The 27,796-nt window shown below is 41.1% G+C and overlaps 1 protein-coding gene across 3 annotated transcripts; it reads left to right on the top strand.

The window, feature by feature from the left end:
* Positions 1–904: 904 nt before the first annotated feature.
* On the top strand, positions 905–27,700 carry armh3 (armadillo like helical domain containing 3). Of its 3 annotated transcripts, XM_061679098.1 has the most exons (26): positions 905–998; positions 1,679–1,788; positions 1,879–1,935; positions 2,181–2,327; positions 2,426–2,533; positions 2,622–2,714; positions 3,050–3,124; positions 3,519–3,605; positions 3,795–3,851; positions 5,519–5,562; positions 6,309–6,369; positions 6,486–6,532; positions 7,404–7,479; positions 7,760–7,853; positions 10,481–10,582; positions 10,717–10,775; positions 10,871–10,936; positions 11,973–12,042; positions 12,253–12,313; positions 12,396–12,484; positions 17,198–17,280; positions 18,034–18,160; positions 19,173–19,248; positions 20,721–20,799; positions 26,062–26,178; positions 27,023–27,700. In XM_061679098.1, exons 2-26 carry the CDS (start codon positions 1,687–1,689, stop codon positions 27,113–27,115), a joined length of 2,070 nt encoding a protein of 689 aa, XP_061535082.1. In that variant the 5' UTR covers positions 905–998; positions 1,679–1,686; the 3' UTR covers positions 27,116–27,700. The 3 variants fall into 3 exon arrangements, with proteins under 3 accessions (XP_061535082.1, XP_061535084.1, XP_061535083.1); XM_061679100.1 differs by lacking the exons at positions 17,198–17,280; positions 18,034–18,160; positions 19,173–19,248; ... (1 more) ...; positions 26,062–26,178; positions 27,023–27,700 and adding an exon at positions 14,385–15,006 and having other exon boundaries at positions 7,404–7,478; positions 7,759–7,853; XM_061679099.1 differs by lacking the exons at positions 17,198–17,280; positions 18,034–18,160; positions 19,173–19,248; ... (1 more) ...; positions 26,062–26,178; positions 27,023–27,700 and adding an exon at positions 14,222–14,537 and having other exon boundaries at positions 7,404–7,478; positions 7,759–7,853.
* The last annotated feature ends 96 nt before the right edge of the window (positions 27,701–27,796 follow it).

Raw genomic sequence — 27,796 nt, 5'->3', positions numbered from 1 at the left:
ATGGTAAAACCACAACATAGGTGTGATAAAGAACTAATAGATTTAGGTTGATTTTATGCATTTTTAAAAAAATCCTCTGATTGAAATTAAGTTGTCGCAACAGTAGTTGCCATATATAATTCAGATTAACATGAACAACCAAAATAAGCAGCAGTAGGGATTAAAATTGATTTCTAATTTAAAAAATAAAAACAAATAAAATGTTGCATCTTGGTACATTATGAAATATAAATACTGTATAGTCAATTACGTTATTGTAACTATACAATGAGTACAAAGTGGGAAGTATATTATATCTACATAGTATATTCACTGATATACAGTATTTAAAGCAGATGATGCATTCTACAGTACCCAGTACAGTATTGTTCAGCTTGAGAGGTACAGTATAACGTGGGTCATATAACAGTGTACGGTACATTGGTGTCAAGGAGGAGTATCACACACAATGGATAGTTGTAATACAAATAATTAGTGAATGGTATAAAAAATTGCCTGGAATAAACATTACATGTAACTAATAATGTTAAGTGACAATGGTTCACAAAATGTTACGCACACGAACATTTAGATGTTTGCTGAATGCATACTGAAAAGTACGTAACCATAGATGATCAATTCAAACAAAGACACAAAATGTAAAAAGTCAAAAGATTTTCTTTCATACAGGATTGTTAAATTCAATACTAATACAAAATGTCAATGAGACGGCTGTCTGACGTGTTACTCAATGCGCAATAAAGGGAAAACAACAACTCAAAACAGAATGAAATGAATCTTTATTAAGTTATTGACCAATGACAACTTTGTTTATAACAAAATATATTTTTATGAGGCAAAATACCTGTACTGTATTGTACTGTATGTGTGCATATGGGTGCAGTGACACAATGTACCAGTAGAAGGCTCCGCAATAGTTAGCAGTATGCTAGTTGAGGAGCTACTGTTGTGTTAAGGATTTATGACCTACATTATACACATCAAACATTCAAAGTGAGGTAAGAACCATCACTCGCATAATGCAGAAACGTGGCCAAACAATGCAACCCAATAATGACGTAAAATGTCCACGGCCACACATTCCTTGTAAAAGCTCGTTAAATGGATGCTAACTTCGCTTTCTTGTCAGATTTGAGCTAGGTAGCATTAGCTGTCGAGTCCCAAACCGTGAATTACTTGAGTATTATTAACAGGGGACGAAAATACCTTCACTAACACGATGAACGCATAGTATTTTGTTCACAAATTAGGTAAAGTGAAGACTAGTTAACGAACATTGCGTCTTGGATAACGCTAGCTTGTTAGGTGCCCATACCATAAACATGAGCGTTTCATTTTGGCCAAAATCAGTTGATAAGCATGTTACATGACTTGCACAATTGCAAATTTCCCTGTGAAAATCTTGCTGTGGATTTTGGTTAAACTGTCAACCGACTGACAGTGAGTACGAGTCGTTGAATACGTAGGTAATTTGGGTTATAATAGTTGCTAACATCAGCGCCTCTGCTATTCAAGATACTGATAATTATAAAGTACGTTATTGAATTACAATTGCAAACTGAGTAACATTCTGTATGATGATTACTATCTTATAGCTAATACTAGTTTGTGTCTTCTGTATAGTATTATCCGTGATTCCTGTTTATATTTGTATTTATGTATGTGTCCATATCCTCAGACCTAGCCATGTCTCAGGTGGAGAAGAAGGCAGGTTTGCTGAGGAGGACATCGTCCTCCAAGAAGTCGCTTAAGGAGAAGGTGGTGTTGATGTATGACGAGATCTTCGCAGTGAGTATCGTGCATCACACATCCACAATGTAGCACTACGTATTTATAGCATATTAGGTTTGGAAACAATGTATTGTATGTTTGTTTTAGAAAGAGGACCCAGCTAAGAATAACCCTCGCTTCTGGGATGAGCTCTTTCTGATGAAGGTACAATATAGAGTCAGTACTTAAGTGTAATACATGAATGTGGTCTTTATAAAATCCATCCATGCCAATTACCGCCATTATAGTCAGCCTATAGTGGTGATAAAGTTCCATTTGACTAACTTGCATGGTCTGTATGTATTTTACATTGTATTTGCTACTTTGTCTATCATTGTCCTCCATTCATTTGCATGTCAAGCGTTGTTCTGCATTTTGTGTGTTTCAAAATGTCATGCCTCATTTTCTAGGTGAATTTGGAGTACCTGGAGTCGAAGCTGGAGAATGTAGATGGCGAGGAGGTGCAGCGGGTCCAGGACAACATCAACTCTCTCTTCCATCACAGCGTTCAGGCTCTCGGAGAGGAGCATCAGATCAAAGTGGTCAATGCTCTGCAGGTGACTATAGTTTTGGGACTGAATTGCGTGCTGGATGTTTAAACTGTAACCAAATTCTCACTTTGTGCCACCTGTGTTCTCTCTTGCTGCTCTCCAAGACTCTATGTGCACTTTTCCGAGGAGTTCATCAAAAGAACAAGTCGGCTTCTGGCTTTGACATCATTAATATGCTTGTGGGCTTTGACAAGGCCGAGCAAAGGATGAAGGTATGCAGTCAATATACAATATGGAAGAACAAATCTTTCTGATGCATATCCATGGAAAATGTAAAAGTCCATGGTGTGTTTGCTGCAGGACTTAATGGAAAGACTGGACAGCCTCCTTTGTGGAGACGGCTCAGAGAGTCTCAAGAGCCTTTGTCTCAAACTTCTGCTGTGTTTGGTGACGGTGAGACATTACAACTAGTCATTCGAACTGCTCTAAGTGCTAGAGGACTCTGCATCTCTTGCACAATTGTCCCAAAAAAATCTACCGGGATTACCAGATAACTATTAACCCCTTATTGCTCAGTGACTGTTTTTTGTCAATGTCTTTATGTCTCAAAAGTGTCAATTGACTGTCTGTTGTTGTACTAGAGCGGCTCAAACTACCGGAGACAAATTCCTTGTGTGTTTTTTGGATATACTTGGCAAATAAAGATAATTCTGATTCTGAAGTGTACAGTTGCTACTGTTATTGTCAGGGACTATTTTTTTTAACTTGATTATACTGTGTGTTTACAGGTAACAGACAATATTAGTCAGAACACCATCTTGGAATATGTGATGATCAACAGCATTTTTGAAGCCATTCTACAGGTAATGATGGATGGATGGGTGTGAAAATTCCATGCAGTTGATTTTGAACAGAAAGTGCACATACACATACTGAAGTACTATGTTCAGTTGGTTATTTTTTAATGCAGAAATCGGAGTTGGATTTTTTTCCCCAAGTTGGATTAAAAAAATAAAATAAAATCAGTATTTCAGTAAAAACGCTCAAATTGGGGAAAAAAGATGATCTGAAAGTTGGTTGTCTACTATTATCACTTGCCAAACAGTCATCACTTGTTAACATTCTCTTGTAGCGAGTATTGACTGTAAAAATACACAATGTACTTGAACATACTCTTGCAGTGTGTTCGTATTGTGATTGCTTTGTTTCTAAAACACTTGGTGGTCATCAGTGTTTCTACTCCCATCTCCTCCACAGATTCTTTCTGATGTGTCCAGTAGAGGGCAGCATGGTTATGATGCTGTCGTTCTTCTGGCCCTACTGGTCAATTACAGAAAGTATGAGGTTTGTTTGACTCACTTAATGCACCAATATTAGTAATATAATAAATGCAATTGCCTTGATTGGACTTGGGGTGATTTTGTATTTTCAGTGCACTTCTGAGTGTAGTTTACAAAGTTGTTTAAATAAATACTTTAGGCCTCTATTTTCACTTCTTTCTCTCAGTCTGTCTCTCCCTCTCCCTCCCTCCAGTCTGTAAATCCATATATTGTGAAGCTCTCCATCGTGGATGATGAGCCAACACTGGATGTAAGTATGTCATGTACAATAGGCCTTCTGTACAAATACAAATACACGTTTCCTCAAAACTTTGTAGGGGTTTGGGACATGCAAAGTGCGTAACTCACTATAATTTTTTATATTGTCCAATCGTGATCATTATCACGATTTCTCTATATTGTTTTTAAACCGCCAGTTTTAAAGCATCTGTACTGGAAACTAAAGAAAGTAGAGCATAGTTTTATTAACATCCATCCATCCATCCATTTTCTGTAACGTTTATCCTCACTAGGGTCGCGGGTATGCGACATGTTTTTTTGGGATTTGGGAGGAAACCGGAGTACCCGGAGAAAACCCTCGCATGCACGGGAAGAACATGCAAACTCCACACAGGCGGGGTCGGGGTTTGAACCTCCGTCCTCAGAACTGTAAGGCAGATGTGCTAACCAGTCGTCCACCATGCCACCTTTTATTAACTTATGAAGCAAAAAAAAAAGTAAAAAACATGAACATAAAAAACTCTAAATTACCCGTAGGTGTGAATGTGAGTGTGAATGGCTGTTTGTTTCTATGTGCCCTGCGATTGGCTGGCGACCGGTTCAGAGTGTACCCACCTCCCGCCTGAAGATAGATCACACGATTCAATGCTGCCCCGCTAGTAGTGGCTGAACAGCTAATTGTAGATGTGCTAGCAGCAATGGGGGCCTGTGCTGACGCTACTCAAATATTCATGCTTTCCACATAATTACTTGGTGGTACTTCTTGAAATGATGTTGTCATGCCATTGGCCATTGTCATGCACATTTCCGCATGATCGGGTAAATATGCTCACAGCTGATCAACCGTAATCAATATCGCGATCATAGCTCTAAGAGAAACGATTCGATTTTGGCAAGGATCTGGATAAAGGTACAGATAAAACAATTTAATTACCGTATTTTCACGACCATAGGGCGCACCGTATTAAAAGGCGCAGTCTCAGTTACGGAGTCTATTTCTGTATTTAACACATACATAAGGCACACCGAATTATTGGGCACAGGCATGGTAAAACATACGCTATTATATAACATACAGTAGCATGCATGCACGCAAAAACAATGTTTTTAAAAAGCCAGCGGCAGCAAAACTGAGTTCGGTTGTACTTTATTGAAGTATTTAACTATGTACTCACGTTATTTTTTTATCAATCCTCATCCACAAGTCCATCAAAGTCCTCATCTTCTGTATCCAAAATGAACAGCTGGGCAAGTTCTCAATCAAACACGGCAGATTCGAGTCAGTCTCGTTGACGTGCGAAAGCTTGAACAAGCATCCACAATCCATTCACGAAATGATGCTGGCTTTTACGAAAGTTCGAACAACAGTGCAAGCAGACACGTTAGCCCGAGCATCCATTCACAAATTGTTGCGTAACTCGCTGCCTCCTAGTCTTAGTAAAGCTGTGTTCGCAGCTTTACTAATCATCCATGGCTCCCACGCCGCTCGCAACTTCACTTTGAACGCCCTGTTTACACGGATGTCCAGCGGTTCGTCAAGCCTCCCGGAATGATGGCAAGCCCCGAGTTATTGCACTCAGTCGAATGATGACTTGAGACGCTTCTCCCGGCTGTTCTTTGCTCATTAATCCATTGCTCGAGTTGGTCTTCCAACTTCATTCAAATCTAAATTTCATCTTTGTTGTTTTTTTCTCTCAGGGAATGGGGCTTGTTGTCCACCACGCTCTAACAGAATATAACAGGTAATGTAATCCTTTTCATGTTCATCCATCCATTCTCTTAACTGGTTATCCTCAATAGGGGTCGCAGGTGTGCTGGCGCTTAGCTCAGCTGACTCTGGGCGAGAGGCGGGGTGCACCCTGAACTGGTCGCCAGCCAATCACAGAGCACAAATAGACAATCAACCATTCGCATACACATTCACGCCTGCGGATAATTTAGTGTCTTAAATTAACCTACCATGCATGTTTTGGGAATGTGGGAGGAAACCCACGCAGGCACAGGGAGAACATGCAAACTCCACACAAGCGAGGCCTGATTTGAACCCGGGTCCTCTGAACTGTGTGGCAGATGTGCTAATCAGTTGTCCATCGTGCCGCCTCCTTTTTGTGTTAAAAAAACAAATGGTCTAGAATGATGAGCCCACCAGCACCAATAGTTTATTTTGGTGTTTTAAATAAATGTTCTATTTCTACTTGCCTGAAAAAAAAATCTTAAAAAGTTATTTATAGCCTGCTGTCCTTTGTCAGTCAGCAATGTTTTTGTATGCACCAAGGTTTGGATTTAAAATTCTGATTCTAAAGTAAGTGGTTGTGTCGCTGGACAAATGTATCCAAGTGATGATTGAAAACTTAGTATCAACCATTTTTGTGTATACAGTACAAAAGGCTCTTGGTTACTTTGTCTTTGTCTGACTCTACCTATAATTCTGTAAACTTCATTCCTTCCTTCTTCCTGTTAATTGTCCCTATTTGTTCTTTCTCTACAGGCAGTATAAAGACAAAGAGGAAGAGCACCAAGGTGGCTTCTTCTCCACCCTCACTAGTATGGTAGGTATTTCCTCCTTGCAATTTATTGAAAGGAAGGATATTTATATTTTGTATTGATGGTGAGATTTATTGTTCTCAATAGTTAAGTAGAGCTATGTTTTTACATCCCTCCTCAGGTGGGCAGCATGTTTATAGCAGATGCAGATGAGAAGCTGTCTGTTCAGTAAGTGCTAAGTAATCTAAAAAAAAATTAGCAATACATTTTTTTTGTTTTGTTTGCATCAATTTCTTACCATTTCTTTACCATTCTTCTTGATTATAAAACAAAAAAAAATTATTTCTGCCTCAAGTGCAGCGACACACATGAAACTCAACATATAGAACATTTGAGGATGAAATTCGAATGGTGAATTTATTGTGTTGCTGACTCATACCTAAAGGTACCATATTTTGCCAAACCAACTTCTTCTAGTATTTGGGATGTAATATTGTCTCTGTGGTGCCTCAGTAAACGTGAAATATGAATTAAACTCGTCGACACATTCCTGAGTTCCAAATGTTTTTCTGCCAAGAGGCCTGAAATCAGGGCTTATCTACGTCACTAGCAACGCTCTCTGCCTACCTCTCAGGTCCAAGCCAGAGCTGTCAACATAACGTGTGCTCTCACAAGTCAGTCTTCTACACGGAGGCAACCAATCAGAGGAAAGGTGGGGGTTGGGGGGGTCTTGGCCAAATATGGACAAAGCGGATACAAAACTGGGTCAAACAGAGGTAGCGGTCTGAGGACACTCTTACGACAAAAAACAAGGTCTTTTTTTAAAATTAAATTTACACTTTTATACTAAGTCCATGTTAGAGAGTCACTCAGTGGCGGTCTAAATAGCCAAAATATGGGACCTTTAAATTGATTTGGTAAGGACTATTTATAATAATAATAATAATGTGTAATAAGCTAGACTTCGCTCCATTTGTTTTTCATTTTATTGGAAAAAATGGGTCATATTTGTCGTGCTGAGGATGTTATTTTTGTGTGTATATTTCTCTCTATTAATGAAGCTACTCGCTCTGACATTGAATTTCTATTTTGTCTGCAGGACCAATGAAGCAATTTTGCTGGCACTGTACGAGGCGGTGCATCTCAACCGCAACTTCATCACTGTATTAGCACAAGGTAACATTCAAAGCTTTTCTAGTTGTTTGCACGAGTGTCCACACACATTGAGCTACATGTTAAACCCTGTGTCCTTCATGAAGATATTATGTAGTGAGTCATAACCCTAGAGATGATGGTATTGTTCTTTTGAGTCAACTCATAGATAACTTCGAAGGTCCTAACGCTCATTTCTTACTGCTATTGTTTTTCTCAGCGCACTGATGGAAACACGAGTCTGTTGTTCACTGAGTGACACCTTTGATAATAACATCCTCAATGTTTTTGGTCTTTCCACAGAGCCACCCTGAGATTGACATTGTAGCTACGCCGACCAACCAACCGCAGACCACACCAACAACGCCGCTTGGCACAACGCCACCCTCTCTAGACAGTGTGTTGTTCTCTTTTTTTATTCAATGTATGCTTACAACCGTAGAGCTGTTTTTTTGCCAAGTTGTTAGGGAGACATACCAAAAAGAATAGCATGTTTGATTAGTTTTACAACCTTTGAATTTGTTGAATGAAAAAGTAGTTTCCCCTCCATTGCCCCCAGCAAACTGTTGCTTTCCAATCTGAAGTATCCCAGAGCGTCCACTGGAAATATGTATTTACAGAAGCTTGAAACCATAACTTACCCTTTAAACTATTTGGTTGTACCTGGACGGGCAGCAAAATGGAACAAAGCATTTTGAAAGCTTTTCTCTGCCTCTTTGCCTCAGTTTGAGCTTAACTTTGTTGCAACATGCATTTTTCATAACTACTTTACCAAACATTGCGACTTTGTCCTGCCAAGACCAAAAATTCCTGAACACACAAAGGCACCTACACCAGCAGCCTTGTCAAATATTTACTAGTTTGTTTTACAAAAGGTAGAGTTGGTTCAGTTAATGGTCCTGCCACGACAGGTGTAAGACACCTTAGTAACACGTTTCTCATCGAACTGAATCTCTTCGTTTTGCGTTTCCACGTACAGTTTGGGTTGCACACGCTGTTACTTTTAATAGGCGCATGTTTCTATCTCAGGCTAGTTTGCCCATAGCTGCTTCAAACACAAGAGTCATTTCTTGGATGAAATATTAACTCCTCTGTTGAGATGAAACTGTCACATTCAGCGTGCCTTCGAATCTGATTACACGTGTACCTGAAGTCAGGGATGTACAAGCGCACTGGAACTCCCTGTGATGGAATCTGTACAGACAGTGGGTAATGGTCCTCCTGTCCTGTGGGCTTGCAGTTATCGGAGGACAACGGAAACAAATGAGCATTTGAGCGAAGGAGTAGGAAGGAGTAGACCGCTTCATCATTTATGAAACAAGCAGTTGCGAGCAGAGCTTTTCAGTGGCTGGAGATGCTTGTCCAGATGACACAGCAGTTCCAGCAAATAAACCGAGACGTTCCTTCTCTTATCAATGTTTGCTAGAATGAGTATCACCACTACAAGGGTGTGCTTTCACTTTTAGAAGGCCAAGTCAAGGCTCATGGATTTTCTGATTAATGTTAGTAAGGGACTAACTGACCTGGAACTGAGTTGTGGTGAATTGTTGGTCAGACTTAAACTGGATTGGCAGACTGGGTTGGTGGTCCCCCTTTTTAAGAAGGGGGACCAGAGGGTATGTTCCAACTACAGGGGGATCACACTACTCAGCCTCCCTGGTAAGGTCTATTCAGGGGTGCTCGAGAGGAGGGTCCGTCGGGAAGTCGAATCTCAGATTCAGGAGGAGCAGTGTGGTTTTCATCCTGGCCGTGGAACAGTGGACCAGCTCTACACCCTCGGCATGGTCCTCGAGGGTGCATGGGAGTTCGCCCAACCAGTCTACATGTGTTTTGTGGACTTGGAGAAGGCGTTCGACCGTGTCCCTCGGGGAGTCCTGTGGAGGGCGCTTCGGGAGTATGGGGTACCGAACCCCCTGATACATACGGGCTGTTCAGTCCCTGTACGACCGGAGTCAGAGTTTGGTCCGCATATCCGGCAGTAATTCGGACTCGTTCCCGGTGAGAGTTGGACTCCGCCAAGGCTACCCTTTGTCGCAGATTCTGTTCATAACTTTTATGGACAGAATTTCTAGGCGCAGCCAAGGCGTAGAGGGGGTCCGGTTTGGTGGCCTCAGTATTGCATCTCTGCTTTTTGCTGATGATGTGGTTCTGTTGGCTTCATCAAGCCGTGAGCTCCAACTCTCACTGGAGCAGTTCGCAGCCGAGTGTGAAGCGGCTGGGATGAGAATCAGCACCTCCAAATCTGAGATCATGGTCCTCAGTCGGAAAAGGGTGGCATCCCCTCTCCAGGTCGGGGATGAGATCCTGCCCCAAGTGGAGGAGTTCAAGTATCTTGGGGTCTTGTTCACAAGTGAGGGAACAATGGAACGGGAGACCGACAGGCGGATCGGTGCAGCGTCTGCAGTGATGTGGACTTTGTATCGGTCCGTTGTGGTAAAGAAGGAGCTAAGCCGAAAGGCGAAGCTTTCAATTTACCGGTCGATCTTCGTTCCTACCCTCACCTATGGTGACTGAAAGAACGAGATCCCAGATACAAGCGGCCGAAATGAGTTTCCTCCGCAGGGTGTCCGGGCTCTCCCTTAGAGATAGGGTGAGAAGCTTGGTCGTCCGGGAGGATCTCAGAGTAGAGCCGCTGCTCCTCCACATGGAGAGGAGTCAGATGAGGTGGCTGGGGCATCTGATTCGGATGCCTCCCGGACGCCTCCTTGGTGGGGTGCTCCGGGCACGTCCCACAGGGAGGAGACCCCGGGGACGACCCAGGACACGCTGGAGAGACTACGTCCTTCGGCTGGCCTGGGAACGCCTCGAGATCCCCCCTGGAAGAGCTGGATGAAGTAGCTGGGGAGAGGGAAGTCTTGGGCGTCCCTGCTAAAGCTACTGCCCCCACGCCCCGACCCAGATAAGCGGTAGAAAATGGATGGATGGATGGATGGACTTAAACTCATTCAATAGAATTTTTTTGTGCACGTGCACCTTTAGTAAACCTAAATTGGCAGAAGTTTTAATTGTCCATTCCTTGTGTAGCGATGAACAACCCAGAGCTGCCACTCGATCCCAACCTCCAGACAAGCAACCTTCTTATCACCTTCCTCAAGTACGCGTCCATCGTAATGCAGGATACTAAAGGTAAAAGTATTACTTTTCCTGTTCCATTTTCTTTCTTTTAATGCTTCCCTTTTCTTTCTTTCATACAGTCCATTGATACTTACATGATCTATGTACATGTCCTGAAATTATGATGTTATGTTGCGCGTTTTCAGATGAGCATCGACTCAACAGTGCCAGACTTTGCTTAATCATCCTCACATGTATAGCTGAGGTAGGAGCAGTGTATATACTTTTGACATTCTTCAGTCCCCTGAGCCATGGATCGAGGTTGTGTTTACCACGTGATGTATGTGTGATGTATGACAGGACCAGTATGCTGATGCGTTTCTGCACGATGACAATATGAACTTCAGAGTCAGTCTACATAGAATGGTGAGTCTATGGTATGAAAATGTCGAATGGTTTATTGTGTATGCTTGTGCTATCATGTCACCTTGTGTGTTGTCATGGTCATGACTTTTTGAAACAATTATTTGAATATAGTCTGAATTCATCATAGAGATTATGTCATGACATCAGTGAATATCCTTTATGTGGTATTTATCTCTTTGACTGTAAGGAGAACAAAACAGCCTTTTCTTAACTGGCTATTGGTTGGGCTGACGGTGTTGGAGGTTTTAACTTTATTGTTAAGTAATCCATAGTTTTTCTGACCTAATGACCTGATCTACTGTTTTAGTGCAAATCTTTAACGAAAGAAGTTTGTCTGGAGATATGAGTGATAAAGGTAACTATTGATAGATTAGTTAGACTGAGGCACACCCTCAGTTGTGTCTAGGTGTTAGAACAATTTTCTTTTATCAAAAACTATTTTATTCTGAAAGAGGTTATTGATTATAAAGATTCTCACAACAGCCTCATGTCGATCTGTTTTATGGACTCTTCTGAAGCCGTTGTTAGTCAATGGGCATTATTAGAAATATAGAAAATGTATAGTCTGTTTTGTCCTACCAGTACTGGTTTATATTGACCTAATATGTCGAGATTTTTAATTTTATCCTTCATCATCACAGTGACCAATGGGTTAAAACAAGGAATAACGTTTCTTCTGTTATTTAATGTTGACCAACTCAATGACCAGCTTTCAGGAAATTGGAGACAAGGTAGTGAATCCTTTGCTGTATGCTTATAATCACATTGCATTTTCCTCATCCGGCAAAGGTCTGCAGCACTTGTTAAATGTTGTTTTAAATATGGTAAGGTATGATATTCAGCATAATAACAAGGAAACTGTGTATGATAATGAAGCCAAAAACCTGCAGACATACAATCAAACTTATCTTGATGACTCTGTTCTCGGTTGTTACGGAGTACAAATGTTGTGTTGTATGAACCAGGAGCTGTTGTTTGAAAAGTTAGGCAATCAAGTCAAATGAACATGTCCGTGTCATGTATCTCCCTTTTGCAGCCCATGAGGCACAGAAAGAAAGCCGTGGAGAAGAACATCCCTTGTCTTCCACTGGTGTGTGCAGTTCTAGGTAAGAACATGTTTTACATGTTTTTGTCACATTGGCCTCATCTTGGAGGTTTGATTTAATTCCTGTTTATAATTATACGCTGTTATCAGTGGTCCTATGTGTATTGCAATGTAACTGACATATTTGCTTTAATAGGCCTTATGGACATTTTTCAAGCGATATCAGCTTTTACAATTAATTTTCCAACTGCTTTTTTTAAACTTTCCATAGATCTGATGGTAGAATTTATTGTCACACACATGATGAAGGATTTCCCCATGGATTTATACTTGTGAGTAAATGTAATACACACTCGGGGCACACAAAATTGCATACATAGCCATCACATTTTTGTGTGTTTATGTCCTGATCAGGCGCTGTGTTCAGATCATTCACAAACTTCTCTGCTACCAGAAGAAGTGCAGAATCAGGTTACACTACACTTGGAGAGAGCTATGGTCAGGTAAGCATCATTGCTAAAAAGGAAAATCAACTGTGACATCACATTAACCAACCACCGCAGCAATATCAGAATCCTCTTTATTTGCCAAGTATGACAAGAACCTGTATCAAAGCTGCCTTTGCAAAGACAATAATATGCCGTTTTGTTTGATACTTGTACTTTTAGTGGATCATGATTTGCAAAGATAATAATATGCCGTTTTGTTTGATACTTGTACTTTTAGTGGATCATGATTCGCTGAAGCACTTCAGCAACATAGACACACACACAAGGCTCAAAATATTTGTTTTTTTTTCATCAGTTTTGCAAAATTTGAGGATAAATTTGTTTGCAGCTTAATCACATAGGGACCCAAAGCAGGGATTTTATGAAACAATAAAAATATCACAATATAATAGGGGGCATTGAATGTAGGGCTGCAGCTAACTGATATTTTAGTACTTGAAAATTCTATCAAACAATTGATTATTTGGATAAACTATATTTTTGCTTGGTGAAAGTGGAATTTTGAATACAAAAGAGATAATAAGACCTTTCACGTACAACTAATTGGTTTCCTTTTTTATATAACTAACAGATTTTATTTCTTGAATTCACATTGTGCATAAAAGATGAGGCTTTTTTTTAAAGCATTAACTTCCTTTGTGCAGCTTCACTCAAGCAGTTAGCATTTTAGCATTTTGTGACATTAATACATTAGGTTCATGGCTGTGCATTTATGAGCTTAATCCATCTGACTAGGAAAAGGAATATTCTTTGTACTACTACAAGTTTTGGAAGTGTTACATTTGTTTAAATTAAAATGAAGAAACCTTGAGAGAGAAAAATATTTCCTTCATCTCCCTTCACCAAAACCTTCCTCTGTTTGGGTACATGTTGATGATCCATTTTACTCTTATTCCTATCTGGCCATATTTGCCACATTTTTCATTTACTTGACTCAAATTTCTTCCACTTATAGATAATCAAATTGGCCATATGTCACAAAGTGACGACACTGAGCAAAAAGCACACTGTATTTACCGCTATGGTTGCGTTATACTGTCCTTGTCAGAGTAAAACAAAAAAACAAGGTACTTTTATTGTCCATTCTTCAATATGCATGAAATTACGATACTCAAGGGCCCGCGGTGCTACAAAAGACAGTACAAATAATAACAGAAATATAAAAGCTCAATAAACTATCGTATATGCAGTGTAAAAAGTATTAATTGTATGTGCAAATATCAAAGGTCAGGTGACGTGTGCAACATAGTCAAGGTCAGAGAACTAAGGCAAATAAGACATTTGTAAATTAGATGACAAAACCGCAAGGGGGGTTTTGTGGGTGAGGCGGGTGCTGTAAATGTCCTGCAGGGAGGGAAGAGAGGTTCCAATGATCTCTGCTGCGCTCACTATGCGATGGAGAGTCTTGCGGCAGGATGCGGTGCAGGCTCCGTACCACACAGTGATGCAGTTGGTCAAGATGCTCTCTATGGTCCATCTGTAGAACGAGGACATGATGGTGGTCGGGGTTATGGCTCTTCTCAGCTTGCGCCGGAAGTAGAGACGCTGGTGAGCTTTCTTGGCCAGTGATTAGTTGTTGCTGGTCCAGGATAGGTCCACGGTGATGTGCACTCCCAGGGGCTTGTTGCTGCGCACGCTCTCCACCGCAGCATCGTTGATGTTCAGGGGAGCAGGCTGGGAGTGTGCTCTCCTGAAGTCTACAACAATCTCCTTGTTTTTGTCCATGTTCAGGGAGAGATTGTTGTCCATGCACCACACGGCCAGGCGCTACTCCTGTAGTCTGTCTCGTCCCCGTTGCTGATGAGACCCACCCACCGTTGATGTTCATGGGAGCATGCTGGGAGTGTGCTCTCCTGAAGTCTACAACAATCTCCTTGTTTTTGTCCACGTTCAGGGAGAGATTGTTGTACATGCACCACACGGCCAGGCGCTACTCCTGTAGTCTGTCTCGTCCCTGTTGCTGATGAGACCCACCACAGTTGTGTCGTCTGCAAACCTGATGAAGAGGTTGGAGCTGTATGCTGGTGTGCAGTCATAGGTCAGCAGGGTGAAGAGGAGGGGGCTCAAGACAACCATGAGGGGCCACCGTGTTCAGAGTGATGGGGCTGGATGTGTTGCTGCCGACCCGTACTGCCTGCAGTCTCCCTGTCAGAAAATCCACCAGCCAGTTGCACATTGAAGCTGTGGTCCAGTTTGTAGCTCAGTTGTTTCGGGATGATGGTATTGAATGCTGAAGTCTATGAACAGCATCCTGACATATGAGTCCTTAGAGTCCAGGTGTGTGAGGGCAGAGTGGAGAGCGGTGGAGACGGCGTCCTCGGTTGACCGGTCCGGGGGGAGAACTTGACGTGGTGCATGACTAGCCGCTCGAAGCACTTGATCAGAATGGGAGTGAGTGCTACCGGACGGTAGTCATTGAGGCAGGATTGAGACGACCTCTTCGGGACCGGAATGATGGTGGTGGCTTTGAAGCACGTAGGGACAACACCCTGACTCAAGGAGGTGGTGAAAATGTCCGTGAAGACATCTGCGAGTTCAGCTGCACAGTCCCTCAGAACACGACCAGGTATGTTATCTGAAAATAGTAAATTAGGTATGCATGTAACTTTACTCTCAGTTATCACTGAATACATTTATAACACCGGGCAAAACGAAAGAAGTACCATGAGCAGCGGCAGAAATGAAACGGAGCTCTTTACAACAGATACTCAAGCAGTAACTACAAATACACCACAGAAAATAACCAACTAGAGTTTCTTCACACCTGTCATCTTCATCCTTATTTCTTGTTTCTTCCTCTCTCTCCTCATTTCCCTGATCACACTCTGCCTCGAACTGAAATGGCTGAACAGCGTTCATCGCTGCCAGGGGCCACTACTGTGGCTACTGCAAAAAATTCCAGGCATCGGGCACATCACCATTTGACGTCACTACCCAGAATGCAATGCGACGAAAAAACAATGGCAGCCTTTGTTGAAATTACGATTTGTAAAAATGCATAAATCTGGAAATGTTTATCGAAAATTGTATCTTATCTTAAGTCAAAAGAGATCATATATACCAAACATGTCATTGTAATCGGAGTTCACTTTAAGTGCCTCAAGGGACCCTTATGGCCACACTCATACCAGTTTCCGAAATGGTTGGGAGACTTTAACCAGTGGTCTGTAAGCTTGCATTAGCATAACAGTGAGATGGTCTGAGGCGCCGAGGTGGGGGAGGGGAAGGGCCTTGTAGGCCCCTCTCAGGGGGGTAAACACATTGTCCAGAGTGTTATTTCCCTGTGTTGGAAAGTCAATATTTGAGTAGAGTTTAGGAAACAGCCTTGGGGTGAGCATTGTTAAAAGTCCCCAGGTAGGATGAGGAAAGCATCTGGGTGGGCCGTCAGCTGTTCACCGATAATGATAGTATAGCTCATTTAGCGCCTCACTCCTGTTATTGCTGGAGTTTGGAGGAATATAGACTGCCACAAGTAGTATGGCATTGAATTCCCTTGGTAAATAAAACGACCGGCACTTCAGAGCCATAAACTCCAGTAGCAGTGAGCAGTGTTGTCTGACGCCGCGAGTCTTGCCTCCCGCAAGAGTTCTGTCCGCTCGGTAGCATGCTAGCTGGTCAAGCTGAATGGCGCTGCCTAGAACGCTGTTAAGCCATGTTTCCACAAACACAAAAACACAGCACTCTCCCACAGTCTTACAGGTAGAGAGGAGCAGTCGAAAGTAATCCAGCATGTTGTCCAGAGAGCGTACGTTGGCTAACACAATGGAGGGAATAGCCGGCTTGTGTGGTTTAGCCACTAGCCTAGCTCGGACACCTCTGCGCTTGCCCAGTTTCCGCTCCCTCCTTCGCCATTCGTTTGTGGATGCAGATTCACCATGCTTTTTGCGTCCCTGATCATCAAACGAGATCCCTGTATTAGGTATCCTTGTTTTTTGAGTGATCTTGTGGCTGGTTGCAATATATCTTTCATTTGATAACATGATTAACAAAATCTACCAGTTTCAAATATTTTCAAAAATAACATGTTAAAGTTGTTTTTTTGGGTTTTTTTTTCATTCAAGGTCCCAATTTTGCCCTCTTTCATCTTTTTTCCTCCTTGTTGTGTTGGGAAACACTGTTTTTGTACAATATGTGTTGTAAATCTCTTGATGCTTTTATTTGTTGTGCATCACTGTGTAAGAGTTTAAACCCTTTGCAAGCGAAAGGCAATTTTGCTCTAAAGTCATTGCCATGTGCATTTGGAAATAAATTGCATCATTGAGTTTGGATAATGAGTCTCTAAAGAAAGCGCAATCCATCGTGGTGGCCTTGGTTTCAGCCTGGTCAACACAACACAGGATCACATTCCACTTTTTAATGATCCCATTGAGCTGTGTCTCATTAGAATACTGATTCCTCTAATCAAACCAATAATCAAGCTTCATTCTCTAGATGGCACCGCATTCCCTGCTTGTGGCAGTGATAATAGAGGGAAAACAAAATGAGTCAAATTAAACCGGCAGATGCTTGTTACCTTTCAATGTGTTTTAAAAAGCACATTTCTTAATGCTTTATTGCATAGGTTTCTCTTTGTCCTACTTTGTCATAATAGTGATGTACAGTACACTGAACAAAGCTTGGTGCTGCCATATCTTTCTCCTCATAGACGTCTATAAACCCTCTGGATTTTTTTTTTTCATTTATGAGTGCTCATCTCCCCCTGCATAGCCCTCATCAACCTGCTCAAGTTCCTGCTGTCAAATGAATCTACACTGCTTGCCAAGCACAACATCTTTCATCTGGCACTACTGGTAAGAAACACAAACCAGTGTTTAAAAAAGACAAAAAGGCTATATAGAGAAGTGCCAGGAAATTCTTTTGTGTGATGAAAGTGCACAACAATTTCAAGGTGTAAGAAAGGTTTTAAGACGGATGTCACAAATACTATATTTCAAACCCAAACTATGAGTTTTCACCCTTCATTGTGGGCCAGATGATCAACCAGCTCGTCTACAAAGAGACGTTTGCTTTGATCTTTGCGCGAGAAGAGGCGAAAATTGTGGCAGGACAACTCGTGGCCGCTTCACCATGACAACACGCCGCTGCTCACAATGTCACGAGCATCTAACAGTTCCTGACTGAGAAGAACATTGCCGTGCTGGACTACCTTCCCTCTCGTCCCGTCTTGTTCCATGTCATTTTAGTTGTCCTCTTTACAAAGCTCAAGGGGGACATTAAGGTGACCTGTTTTGAAGACGAGCAGAACATCAAGATGGCTGTGACAACAGAGCTGCGGAGGGTAGTTCAGGACGTGTCACAGAAGGCTGGCAAAGTGTGTGGGATTACTTAAAAAGGGAGAACTTGTTGTTGGAAGTTTGGTTTTGAAGCTTATCTTTTGTGACATCAGTCCTGGAACCTTTCCAATACACCTTATATTGTTTTAGGATGCAAATCAAGTTACCGGTAATTAGGTGGGAGCATGATGTACTGTAGCATAAATGTCTGCCTTGGATTTTAGAGTACTGTAGTATTAAATGATTTGGCCTTACTGTTTCCCTATCCAGGTGGTAAACCTGTTCAACATGTTCATCACATATGGTGACACATTTCTGCCAACATCTAATAGCTATGATGAGCTCTACTATGAGATTGTACGAATGCACCAAGTGTTTGACAACCTCTACTGTATGGGTACGTTTAATTTACTTAAAGCATTTATTAACCAAGTAAAGCTGAAGTCCTTGCACTAAGGATAAAAAACTTGCTAAAATTCCTAAATGATTCATGACATTGACAGTTTAGGGATTTCTAACAGCATCTGTACAGATCCTTAATAAATTTATTATCCTTAAAATTACACATTGTTAAATTTGCTGTTCAGAAATGACGGACAATTAACGGGTATATTTCATTTGTAAAGAATTTGAAAAATTAATTAATTGCAATTAATCTGCTATCAGTATATATAGAAAATATACTTTCTGATTTCTTAAAAGTATTGTTATACAGTGGTACCTTGACATATGCGTTTAATTCATTCCATGACCATGCTTTTAACTCAAATAAGTCATGTCAAATCAACTTTCAGTATTAAATTGAATGGAAATGCCATGAATCCAATTCAGCCCCCCGAAAAGTACTTAACATGACACTTAACATAATGATGATTTTTAATGATAAAAATAGCACTGTACAGTGTTGTACTGTATAAAAACATAATATTAACAAAAAAAGAATGTCAAGAAATAAACAGCTTTTCTTGAATTATGTTTTGCTTTAGTCTTTTTTCCTATACTTATCCTCCCTTTCAGCAGCTTCTCATCTTTTCATTGACAGAGGGTCGCAGTTTAGAAATTATTTTAACAGATTTTAGGGTGTTGTAGCCTTTCTCGACTTCTTCTGCTTCAGTGTGGTACATATTGTAGAAGTACTATGCTTGCACTGCTTCGCCAAGCCGACTACATGTACACTTGCTCATTTTCTATGATTTAAAGTTTTAATTCAATGGTCATCTGCTTCTTCTTCTGAACACTCACTGTCTGAGGACTCATGGTTGGGAAAAATAATTGGTACCAAGATAGAACATGCAAGCACAAAACAGAACAAACTCACTTCGAGGTAACCACGTGAACTGATGGTGGCCCGATGTTTTAATTAAATTTTTTAAATGAACTGTTTTAATCTGTGACTCGTTGCTTTTCAGTGCTGAGAGTGTCAACAAACACTGGCCAGTGGAAGGAGGCTGCGAGTAAAGTCACACATGCCCTCGTGAATGTTCGGTAATAATGCACGCACGCGCACACACACACACATCAAAAACATATGCAAGAGTAAAAATTCAAAATGTGTTGTGTTTGATTAATTGTAATGAAGAATGTGGAAGAGAAGGTCAAAATGGAGTGAATCATTCATTTGTATATAATTTTGTTTCTCCATCCCAACCTAATAATCCTTGTTTGAATTTCTTCCATCTCCCCGCTTTGCCCTTCAGTAAGGTTCACACGCATACTGTCTCTTCCTACTCGCAAAGTAATTCCTCATCCATGATCCATCGGGGTCACGCTGGCTTTGAGGTCTCTTCACTGCTCACATGAGCTGGTGTCTCCCTGAGGTTTATTTCACCAAATCAGTTGCACTCTCCACAGAGCTTAAATTGGTCGTTGTAAAGGTTGAAGGGAAGGCAGCTGGATGCGAGCAAATAAGAATAATTTACCAAAGACTAGATATATGAAGGCAGGGAGGAATAAAGAGGTCAGATGGTGAAATTAATTTGATTTCTCCCCCATCATCCCCGGCCGACATTCAATGGCCTTCCCCACGTAAATGACAGCAGAAAAACCATGGAGCAGAATTCTCGGCGTTGCTGTCACTATAATTTATTTCATATATAACACCAGTAAAAGCTGAACGATTGCACCTCACGCTTGTGCTTATGGCATCTATTTATACTTGGGCCTATAAAACTGTTCATCCATCCGTCCATCCATCTTCTACACCGCTTATCCAGAATGGAATGCTAATGCAGTAAAATATTGCCTTTTTGAAATTCCCCGGTATGCTCGGTAAATATGAACCAGCCAATTAGATCCTGTCAAATAAAAAGGAGGTACAAAGCAGTTCAACAGTTGCATACCTGCTATATTGTCAAACCGGCACATTAATACATTATTTGGGTATACCTTTATTTGGATTTGTTAGCTGCAGTTTTCTAAACATGTATTAACATACCATGAATTTCAGCCTGTACTTCACTGCAGATCAAATTGTTCTACAATTTTCTAAATTAAGACAAAATAGGATTCAGAACATATTTAATAATCAAAAGAGCTCCAATATATTTGTTTATTTGTACAGTATTTGTGCTTAAAAGATTTTTGAAAAGTTTGCATCTCTGTATGATCAGCCCAATCTTTGGTGTGCATTATGCCAACTCTGCTGCAATCTGCTGAGGCTTGACCTCATCTTCCCCCTATGAGATGAATTGGACTCAGACTGTGAGCCAGGTCTTCATCAGTGCCTCGTGGCTCTTAATGCTCTTCTGGGTTTTTAGGAGCAAGGTCTTCATCAGTGCCTCGTGGCTCTTAATGCTCTTGTGGGTTTTTAGGAGCAAATCCCAGCAGCCTGCTTCCAAAATTGTGATGAAGTCTTTTGCAGTAGACTGGAGCAGCAAATTTAATTTCTGTAAATAGTGAATGAGGTGTTCAGCCACATGTTGCTGTATACTCACTAACACGTTTGTTTTGTCTTTAAGGGCAATCATCAACCATTTTAACCCCAAGATTGAGTCATATGCTGCTGTGAACCACATCTCACAACTGTCAGAAGAGCAGGTAATGTACACATTCACACCAAAAGATCAATATCTCATTAGCATTCAGGCTGGGTGTGTGATTACATAAAATTGAGACGGGACTCATTTGTATTATACAATGAATGGTATTGTTATTTATTTATTTTTAACCATATACATCAGGGATGGGCACTTAATTTTCCACAGGGGCCACATGAGAAACTGGGACGGCTGTCGAGGGCCACACCAACATGCTAACCTCATCTGTGTTGCATGCAGTCATGCACACCATTATTGGCACCCTTGAAGTTTAAGTCCTAAATGTGGAATATCTCCTGAAGAAAATGAATCAAGTGAAACAACATTATTCTATAGACAACTTGTCTGATACCAAACAGCAAATGATAAATAATATTTTATGGACAGATGAAACAAAAATAGAGCTTTTTAGAAAGGCACACAAACAGTATGTTTACAGACGGTCCAATGAAACCTTTAAGGAAAAGAATACCCTGCCAACAGTCAAGCATGGTGATGGATCCATAATGCTGTTTGGCTGCTTTGCTAAATCTGGTACTGGAGGCCTTGACTGTATCACAGGTATCATGAAATTAGAAAATTATCAAGAGATTTTAGCGTGAAATGTGGTTTCAGGCGAAGATCATGGGTCCTCCAGCAAGACAAATATACCAAAGCCCACATCCAAAAGCTCACAGGAATGGTTGAAAAGGAACAAAATAGACTGTTTTAAAAATGGTAAGCAATGAGTCCTGATCTCAATCCAATTGAAAATCTTGGGGGGAACTGAAATCTTCCATTGGGGAAAGAACCCTGCAAATGTTCAAGAGGTTAAACAAATTGCAAAGGAGGAGTTGGAGAAAATACTATTTGAGAAGTGCAAAAAGCTTATAAATGGATACAAGAAACGTTTGGAGGCTGTCATCGCTGCCAAAAAGGTGTGCAACCAAATATTAAGGAGGGGTGCCAATATTTCTGGCACATGTTGTGTTCTGTTTTTTTTTCTTTGAAATTACAATATTTACAAAAAAAACCATTTTCTTTCTAAAATTATTTTGCAGCGCCAATTAAAAGATCCTGATGATATAGGTTTGGTACATTTCCATTTATTTATGAAGCTATTATACAGGTTCTGCAAAAAAATGAAGGGGTGCCAGTATTCAGTATATTGTTCTAATTGGGAATACATATTATGACAAACTTACAAGCAGTAATTAAGATTAGGCTACATAAATGCACATAACATTATATCACTATTTCATCACATTAACAAAAAGCATGCCAACAGAATTTTCTTTTTTTCTTTTACATTTTTATAGTGTACTGACAGTTTGAGCACCAACCACGAACTCATAGCCGATCCTCGTCAGGACTCCCAGATAGACCACTGTTGGCATTTTCTTTCTTTTTTGTGAAAAATAGTCACTTGAGAGGTTGGAAAAGTCACTAAATATAGTGAAAATGTTGCTAAGTTGACAACACTGCTGACATAACTTCTAATGCCTGCTAGCTGCCTCGCTTGTACATCCACACGCGTGTGCATCAAAATAGAAGCACCGCTATCAAACGAAAAGCACCGCATATTTGATGTTTTATTTTGACTTCATGAACATTGCGAGGGCCGATCAGAGACTGGACGGGCTGGATATTGCCCGCAGACTGGGGTTTGCCAAGGTCAGAAATAAATTTTAGTCACCAATGGTGTAGTGTTTCACTCACCCCACTTCCTTCCAGGTCGTGTTGGTTCAGTGCCCACTCAGACAGTATGAATGTCAGTGTGAATGGTTGTTTGTCCATGTTGTCTCTGTCGGGCGGACACCTCTGTCCAAATTGGTCAATATCCTATTTTTTTTTCATATTGAGCCTATTCCATTGTTGAGTCGCCATGTGGGTCTGTTATTTTTTAAAATTATTGACCCATCTAGTGTTGAAAATGGCTTGCTCTCTTTGACAAATCAATGTTAATGACTCAACAAACATGCCTTTTTTGTTTGTTTGTTTGTTTTCCTGCAAAGTTATGGTTTTGGAGATACAAAGATTCTTCCCGGCTCTACCAATATGTGCCCTGTGATTGAGTCTCCACTCTGTAGTCTACCCTTTTGCCTGATGTCAGTTGGGATGGGCTTCAGCTCCCCTGACCCTGAAAAGGATAAGCAGTATCAAAAATTTGTTTTGGGAAAAAGCAAGCTGTTTTTTGACGCGTCCAGACTAGACGCGCCCACAGGCCACAGTCTTAGCAACAGCTTGCTTTAGAACAGTGGTGTCAAACTCATTTTTGTCGCGGGCCACATTGTAGATATGATTTTCCGCAGAGGGCAATTATGATCGTAAAACCATATCAATGTTTAATCACCTCATCATATTATTACACATAGACAACAAATTGATGGATAACTAGTTTTGAAATCAGAAGTCAAGGATAATGGTTTGTTCAACTATGTTCAAGTAACTGTAAAAGGGGTTTGGAGGCAAAACATGCTTACAATAGTTCATTACTATTTATTACATATGAATATTATACAAAAATGAACAGATTTTAGCAAGAATCATGGAAGTTGACACACATGATTTGCTTTTGCGGGCCACATAAAATGATGTGGCGGGCCGGATCTGGCCCCCGGGCCTTGAGTTTGACATGTGCTTTAGAAGGTGAGAACCTTTTTAACTTCAGTTCTGCCTTCATTCTTCATGGCATTCCTCTGAGATTTTGGTTTTGATTATGTGTTAGCAAAAGCTACCATTGATGCTGTCCATGATGAAAAGCTCCCATTCCAGCACATTTCCAACGCCGTCTATTTGGTTGTGATCTGGTGCATGTGGAAGCCATTTGAGTGCTAAAAAATATATTGAAATTATTTGGTCTTTCTGAAATTATGTATTGTATTTTCGTTGGTTAAGTAGCATTCATAAGATGCTACATTTGGGATAATTGTCATATTGGCAGTTGCATTTAAACATTTCTTAGTTAAGGCAAGGCAGCACAGCGTCCTAGGTTACTAGGTATGCTTCACAGTTGAGAGATTCTACATTTGAAGCTCGGGCCTTCCTGTGTGGAGTTTACATGTTCTCCCCACGCATGCGTGGGATTTTTCCGGGTACGCCGGTTTCCTCCCATAGTCCCAAACATGCATGCTAGGTTACTGACTCTCAGTTGTCCACAGGTGTGAATGTGAGGGTGAATGATTGTTCGTCTGTACAGTATGTGCCTTGCAATTGATTGGCAACCAGTGCAGGGTGTACCCCGCCTCTCGCCCCAGATGAGGACAAGCGTTATAGAAAAGGGGTTGGATGGATGTGTAGTTGGGGGCCAAGAAAATATGCCCCCCAACATTATGTCACCGCCAGCCTAAAGCGACCAATGCATCAATCTGTCCCTCTTAATGATGCAGCAGAAATGGAAACTCATCAGACAAGCAAGGTTCCTTCCATCTTGTGCCTGCTCCTTGAGTGTGGTCTAATTAGGATCGCCCTGTGTGAAACAGATCCTCAGTTACATGTTTTAGCTGAGACCTGGTGTTGTCTTCTGCTGGAGTCAAAGTTTGGAAAATGTTTTGTGTAATATTTTGAGAGAGGTTCTTTTACACACTGTACCTTGGCCATAACACGTGGTCATTCTAGTTATTATTGTTGCCTTTGCCAGATTTGTTATCAGTTTACCTACATTTGTGGCACTGGTTTAAGTATTATAATATTTTAATGTTTTGTCAACACGCACATAAACACTAAATGACTTTTTTTTTTTTCGTTAAGGAAACGCTTGGATATACAGATGATGAGACAAGTTCATTAAAGTCAAATGAGAGCACGGCGAGGATAGAAAAAACATTTTTCAAAATGATGAGTGATGGATATGGTCATTATAATCCCACTATACTCTTTTCTGCTTGACTTAATCACAACAAGGAAGCTAGGGAAATGGAATGTTGTTGTGACTGAGCAGCTAGATTTCACATTGCGTGACAAAGAATTAAAAATTAGACGAGAGAAGCCCAGTGGACTCGTGGTTAGCACATCTACCTCAATATTATCTGACTTCTGACTGCAGGGTATTGAATTTGTTCTGATACTGACACTGGGTCCTCAAATGCAGCATTAAGTGTTGAATTTCCTTTCTCTACCTTGAGTGAACACACCTACCTACTTGTACACCATCTTCCGGTAGTGTCTTTGTTCCTGGTAGTGACAGAAGAAGATTGATGATATTAGAACCATAGACCAACATTAAAATGCAAACACGCCCCAGCATGGGCCCGGTTGTGTTGTTTGTTATTTGAGATAACAAAAACACAAGAATCACGTGCCTGCGTCATGATGGAGAGCGTTGCCTTGGTGGCGGTGAGTTGCATTTGTGGGCGAAAGCGTCTTTGCTCAAGCGTCACATGAGCCAGCTTCCAGCCTCCTGTCTTCTCTGGATTCCTCTTTCATGCTCTGTTTATTTTCCTTCCATTTTTCATTTGTATTTGCTTTTTTGTGTGCTTCCAAACTGTTTGTCACAGCTGACACTTTTCCTCCTCTGACTGTCCCACCTCTATGCTTTTCATTTCTTTTCCTAGGGGGCCAGCGGGAGTGCAAACACATTAATTGAGATTATCATTCAAAACTGCCTCCACGTTTTCTCAGGGAGGCAACACTCAGACATGGGATGAATTTTCATCATAACGCCACTCTACAAATACAAATGTGTGGAGAGCTTGCGATTAATCAAAGTAAAATGTCTAAAAGTGATGACTCAGCTGTTTTAGACATACAGCATACCATATGGTGAGTGAATGCAATAAATGGGACCAACCTACACTTTACATCGATATGCTTCCATTTGTCCACATCACCGGCATTTTTTGTTCGTGGAGGAAAGCGTTCCAATGCAAACGTTTTATGCTATGTTTCGGTGTCATTAATAATAATATGAAAAATGTCCGCATTAACGCCTATTTCACGACTGAGAGGGTAACTGTCAGGGGTAGAGCTGTGGAGAATGTTCGCATAATTAGCTCTGATTTCACTCCAGCTTCTCATCTCAGCTGGTCAAACGCAGACACACACTTTGTCAAGTTTTGTCATTTGGAATAAAGGCGCTGAGAGCGCCAGTGGATGATGCAAACGTTGAAGCAGAAGAGCTGGAAATAGCTTAGAGGGAGCCAGCTGATTATGATGATTTTGATGCGGCATGTGATTCCTCATAAATAAAATGTTGTGCTGAAGTATTAAACCCGAATGAATATTTGAGTGTCTCAGTACAAGACCGTATCATGCAATGTGTGCCTTTTTCCTCTGGCTGCGTCAGGTGTTGGAGGTGGTGCGCTCCAACTACGACACCCTGACACTCAAGCTGCAAGACGGTTTGGACCAGTTTGAGAGATACGCGGAGCAGCCCAAAGAGGCGGCTTTCTTTAAGGACCTGGTAAGAGAACCAAAGTGCATTGTGTTTATACATTCAGATCAACACCAGCAAGTTGGACACCCCTCACATTTCCAACCAGGGGTGGGGGGGGGGGATCTGTTGTCCTGTTTGCTGTTGTGCTATGTCAAAATGACTGTTGTGCAAAAGACCTGGGACCCCTTTCAGACAGTGTCACTAGGATGAACACCCCTGCCAATTTGGTGAGATTTTCTGTACAGGAAAGCCCTTGAAATAGTGATTTAAAAAAATATATATATTTTGGGGGGTGGGATCAGCTTTAACAACAGAAAACATCACTGTTGTACATTGTGTACCAGTGGTGGGCATTTCACTGGGTACCTGTGCCTTCAGTCTGGACATACCCGAGCTAATCCACATCTTCATACCACCACAGTCATGTTGCAATTATAAGAAACCATGAAGGGTGTTCGATACCACTTTTATTCAGACTGATGCCATTAAAAGTATTCACTCTTAAGTTCTCAGTGAAACCGAATATCGATACCCGCTCACCATTGACATGTACTTTGTTTTTGAAATGTTTAAGTGATCAATTGGTTCGCCTCAACAATTAGTTTTATATATTGTTACTCGTACATAACATCATGTAACAGGTTCTCATTGGTTGTTTAGTTTCATTTTTTATTAGTTCCTGCTGGAGAAACTGAAGAATCTCTGTGTTAAAAAGTCAACATTGTTCATGATTTGTAACGTTATCCTTAGACAGCGGCGATGCTGTTGAAAAGCCATGTCCTGTGTAACACAAAGAGTACACAACGTGGATGGTGCGAGGGTCTGCAGTAGTGACTGGAATGACGAAGATCTGTCCCGTGTCTGTTTTCAGGTGCGCTCCATCAGCCTGAATGTGAGGAAGAACGTGTCTCTGAACACCCTGAGTCAGGATGTGCTTCTCAAAGAGTTCTCAACCATCTCCTGAGAAGCATCCTCATGCAGGACAGTGGACAGGCGCACACCCCAACCAACCTGAACATGGCCTCTTCAGTCCTCTTGGAATATTGAAACTTCTCTCGCAGGCCGGAAGATCTTTTCACAAGGTCGGCTATACAGTGTGTGCGGGTGCAGGTGTAGCTCCTTGTGCGCAAGCTGCAGTATTGGCTGGACTGTTAACAGGCAAGAATGTTTGGATTCCACATAGTATGAAGTATTTTTAACCCAGTGCTTGTGCCGCCTGCTGTGCTTAATTTATTTCTCCACTTTGCGCTTTAAATTCTGTACACGTTGAATTAATTACATTTCAAGTATTTTAACTTGACACATTTTGCTGATAGATAAAGTTGATGCGCTGGAGCTACCAAAAGAAAGCCATGACAAACTACTGTATATCTTACCAGTCATTTGGTGTCATTCATATGGGGAGTTTTTTTGTTGGGGGGGGGGTAAGTAGGTCTGTGTTATTTACACATCGATTAAAGTTGGACAAATAAGAAATATACTGTGTACAATCACCTGTGTTTCTCATTCATTTACAGTTTCTAATTTAGGGGACATAGTTCTTTATACAGTGTTCCGCCGCAATATTGCAGTTCACCTATTGCATTGTGGATTTCGGAATTTCCGCCATATAGCGGAATTTTGAGTGCAATGTTTTTTTTGTGGA

Source organism: Phycodurus eques, chromosome 6, assembly GCF_024500275.1.
Source record: "Phycodurus eques isolate BA_2022a chromosome 6, UOR_Pequ_1.1, whole genome shotgun sequence".
NCBI lineage: Eukaryota > Metazoa > Chordata > Actinopteri > Syngnathiformes > Syngnathidae > Phycodurus > Phycodurus eques.
Note: the sequence above shows the minus strand (reverse complement) of the source record. Positions and strands in the feature narration are given on the sequence as shown.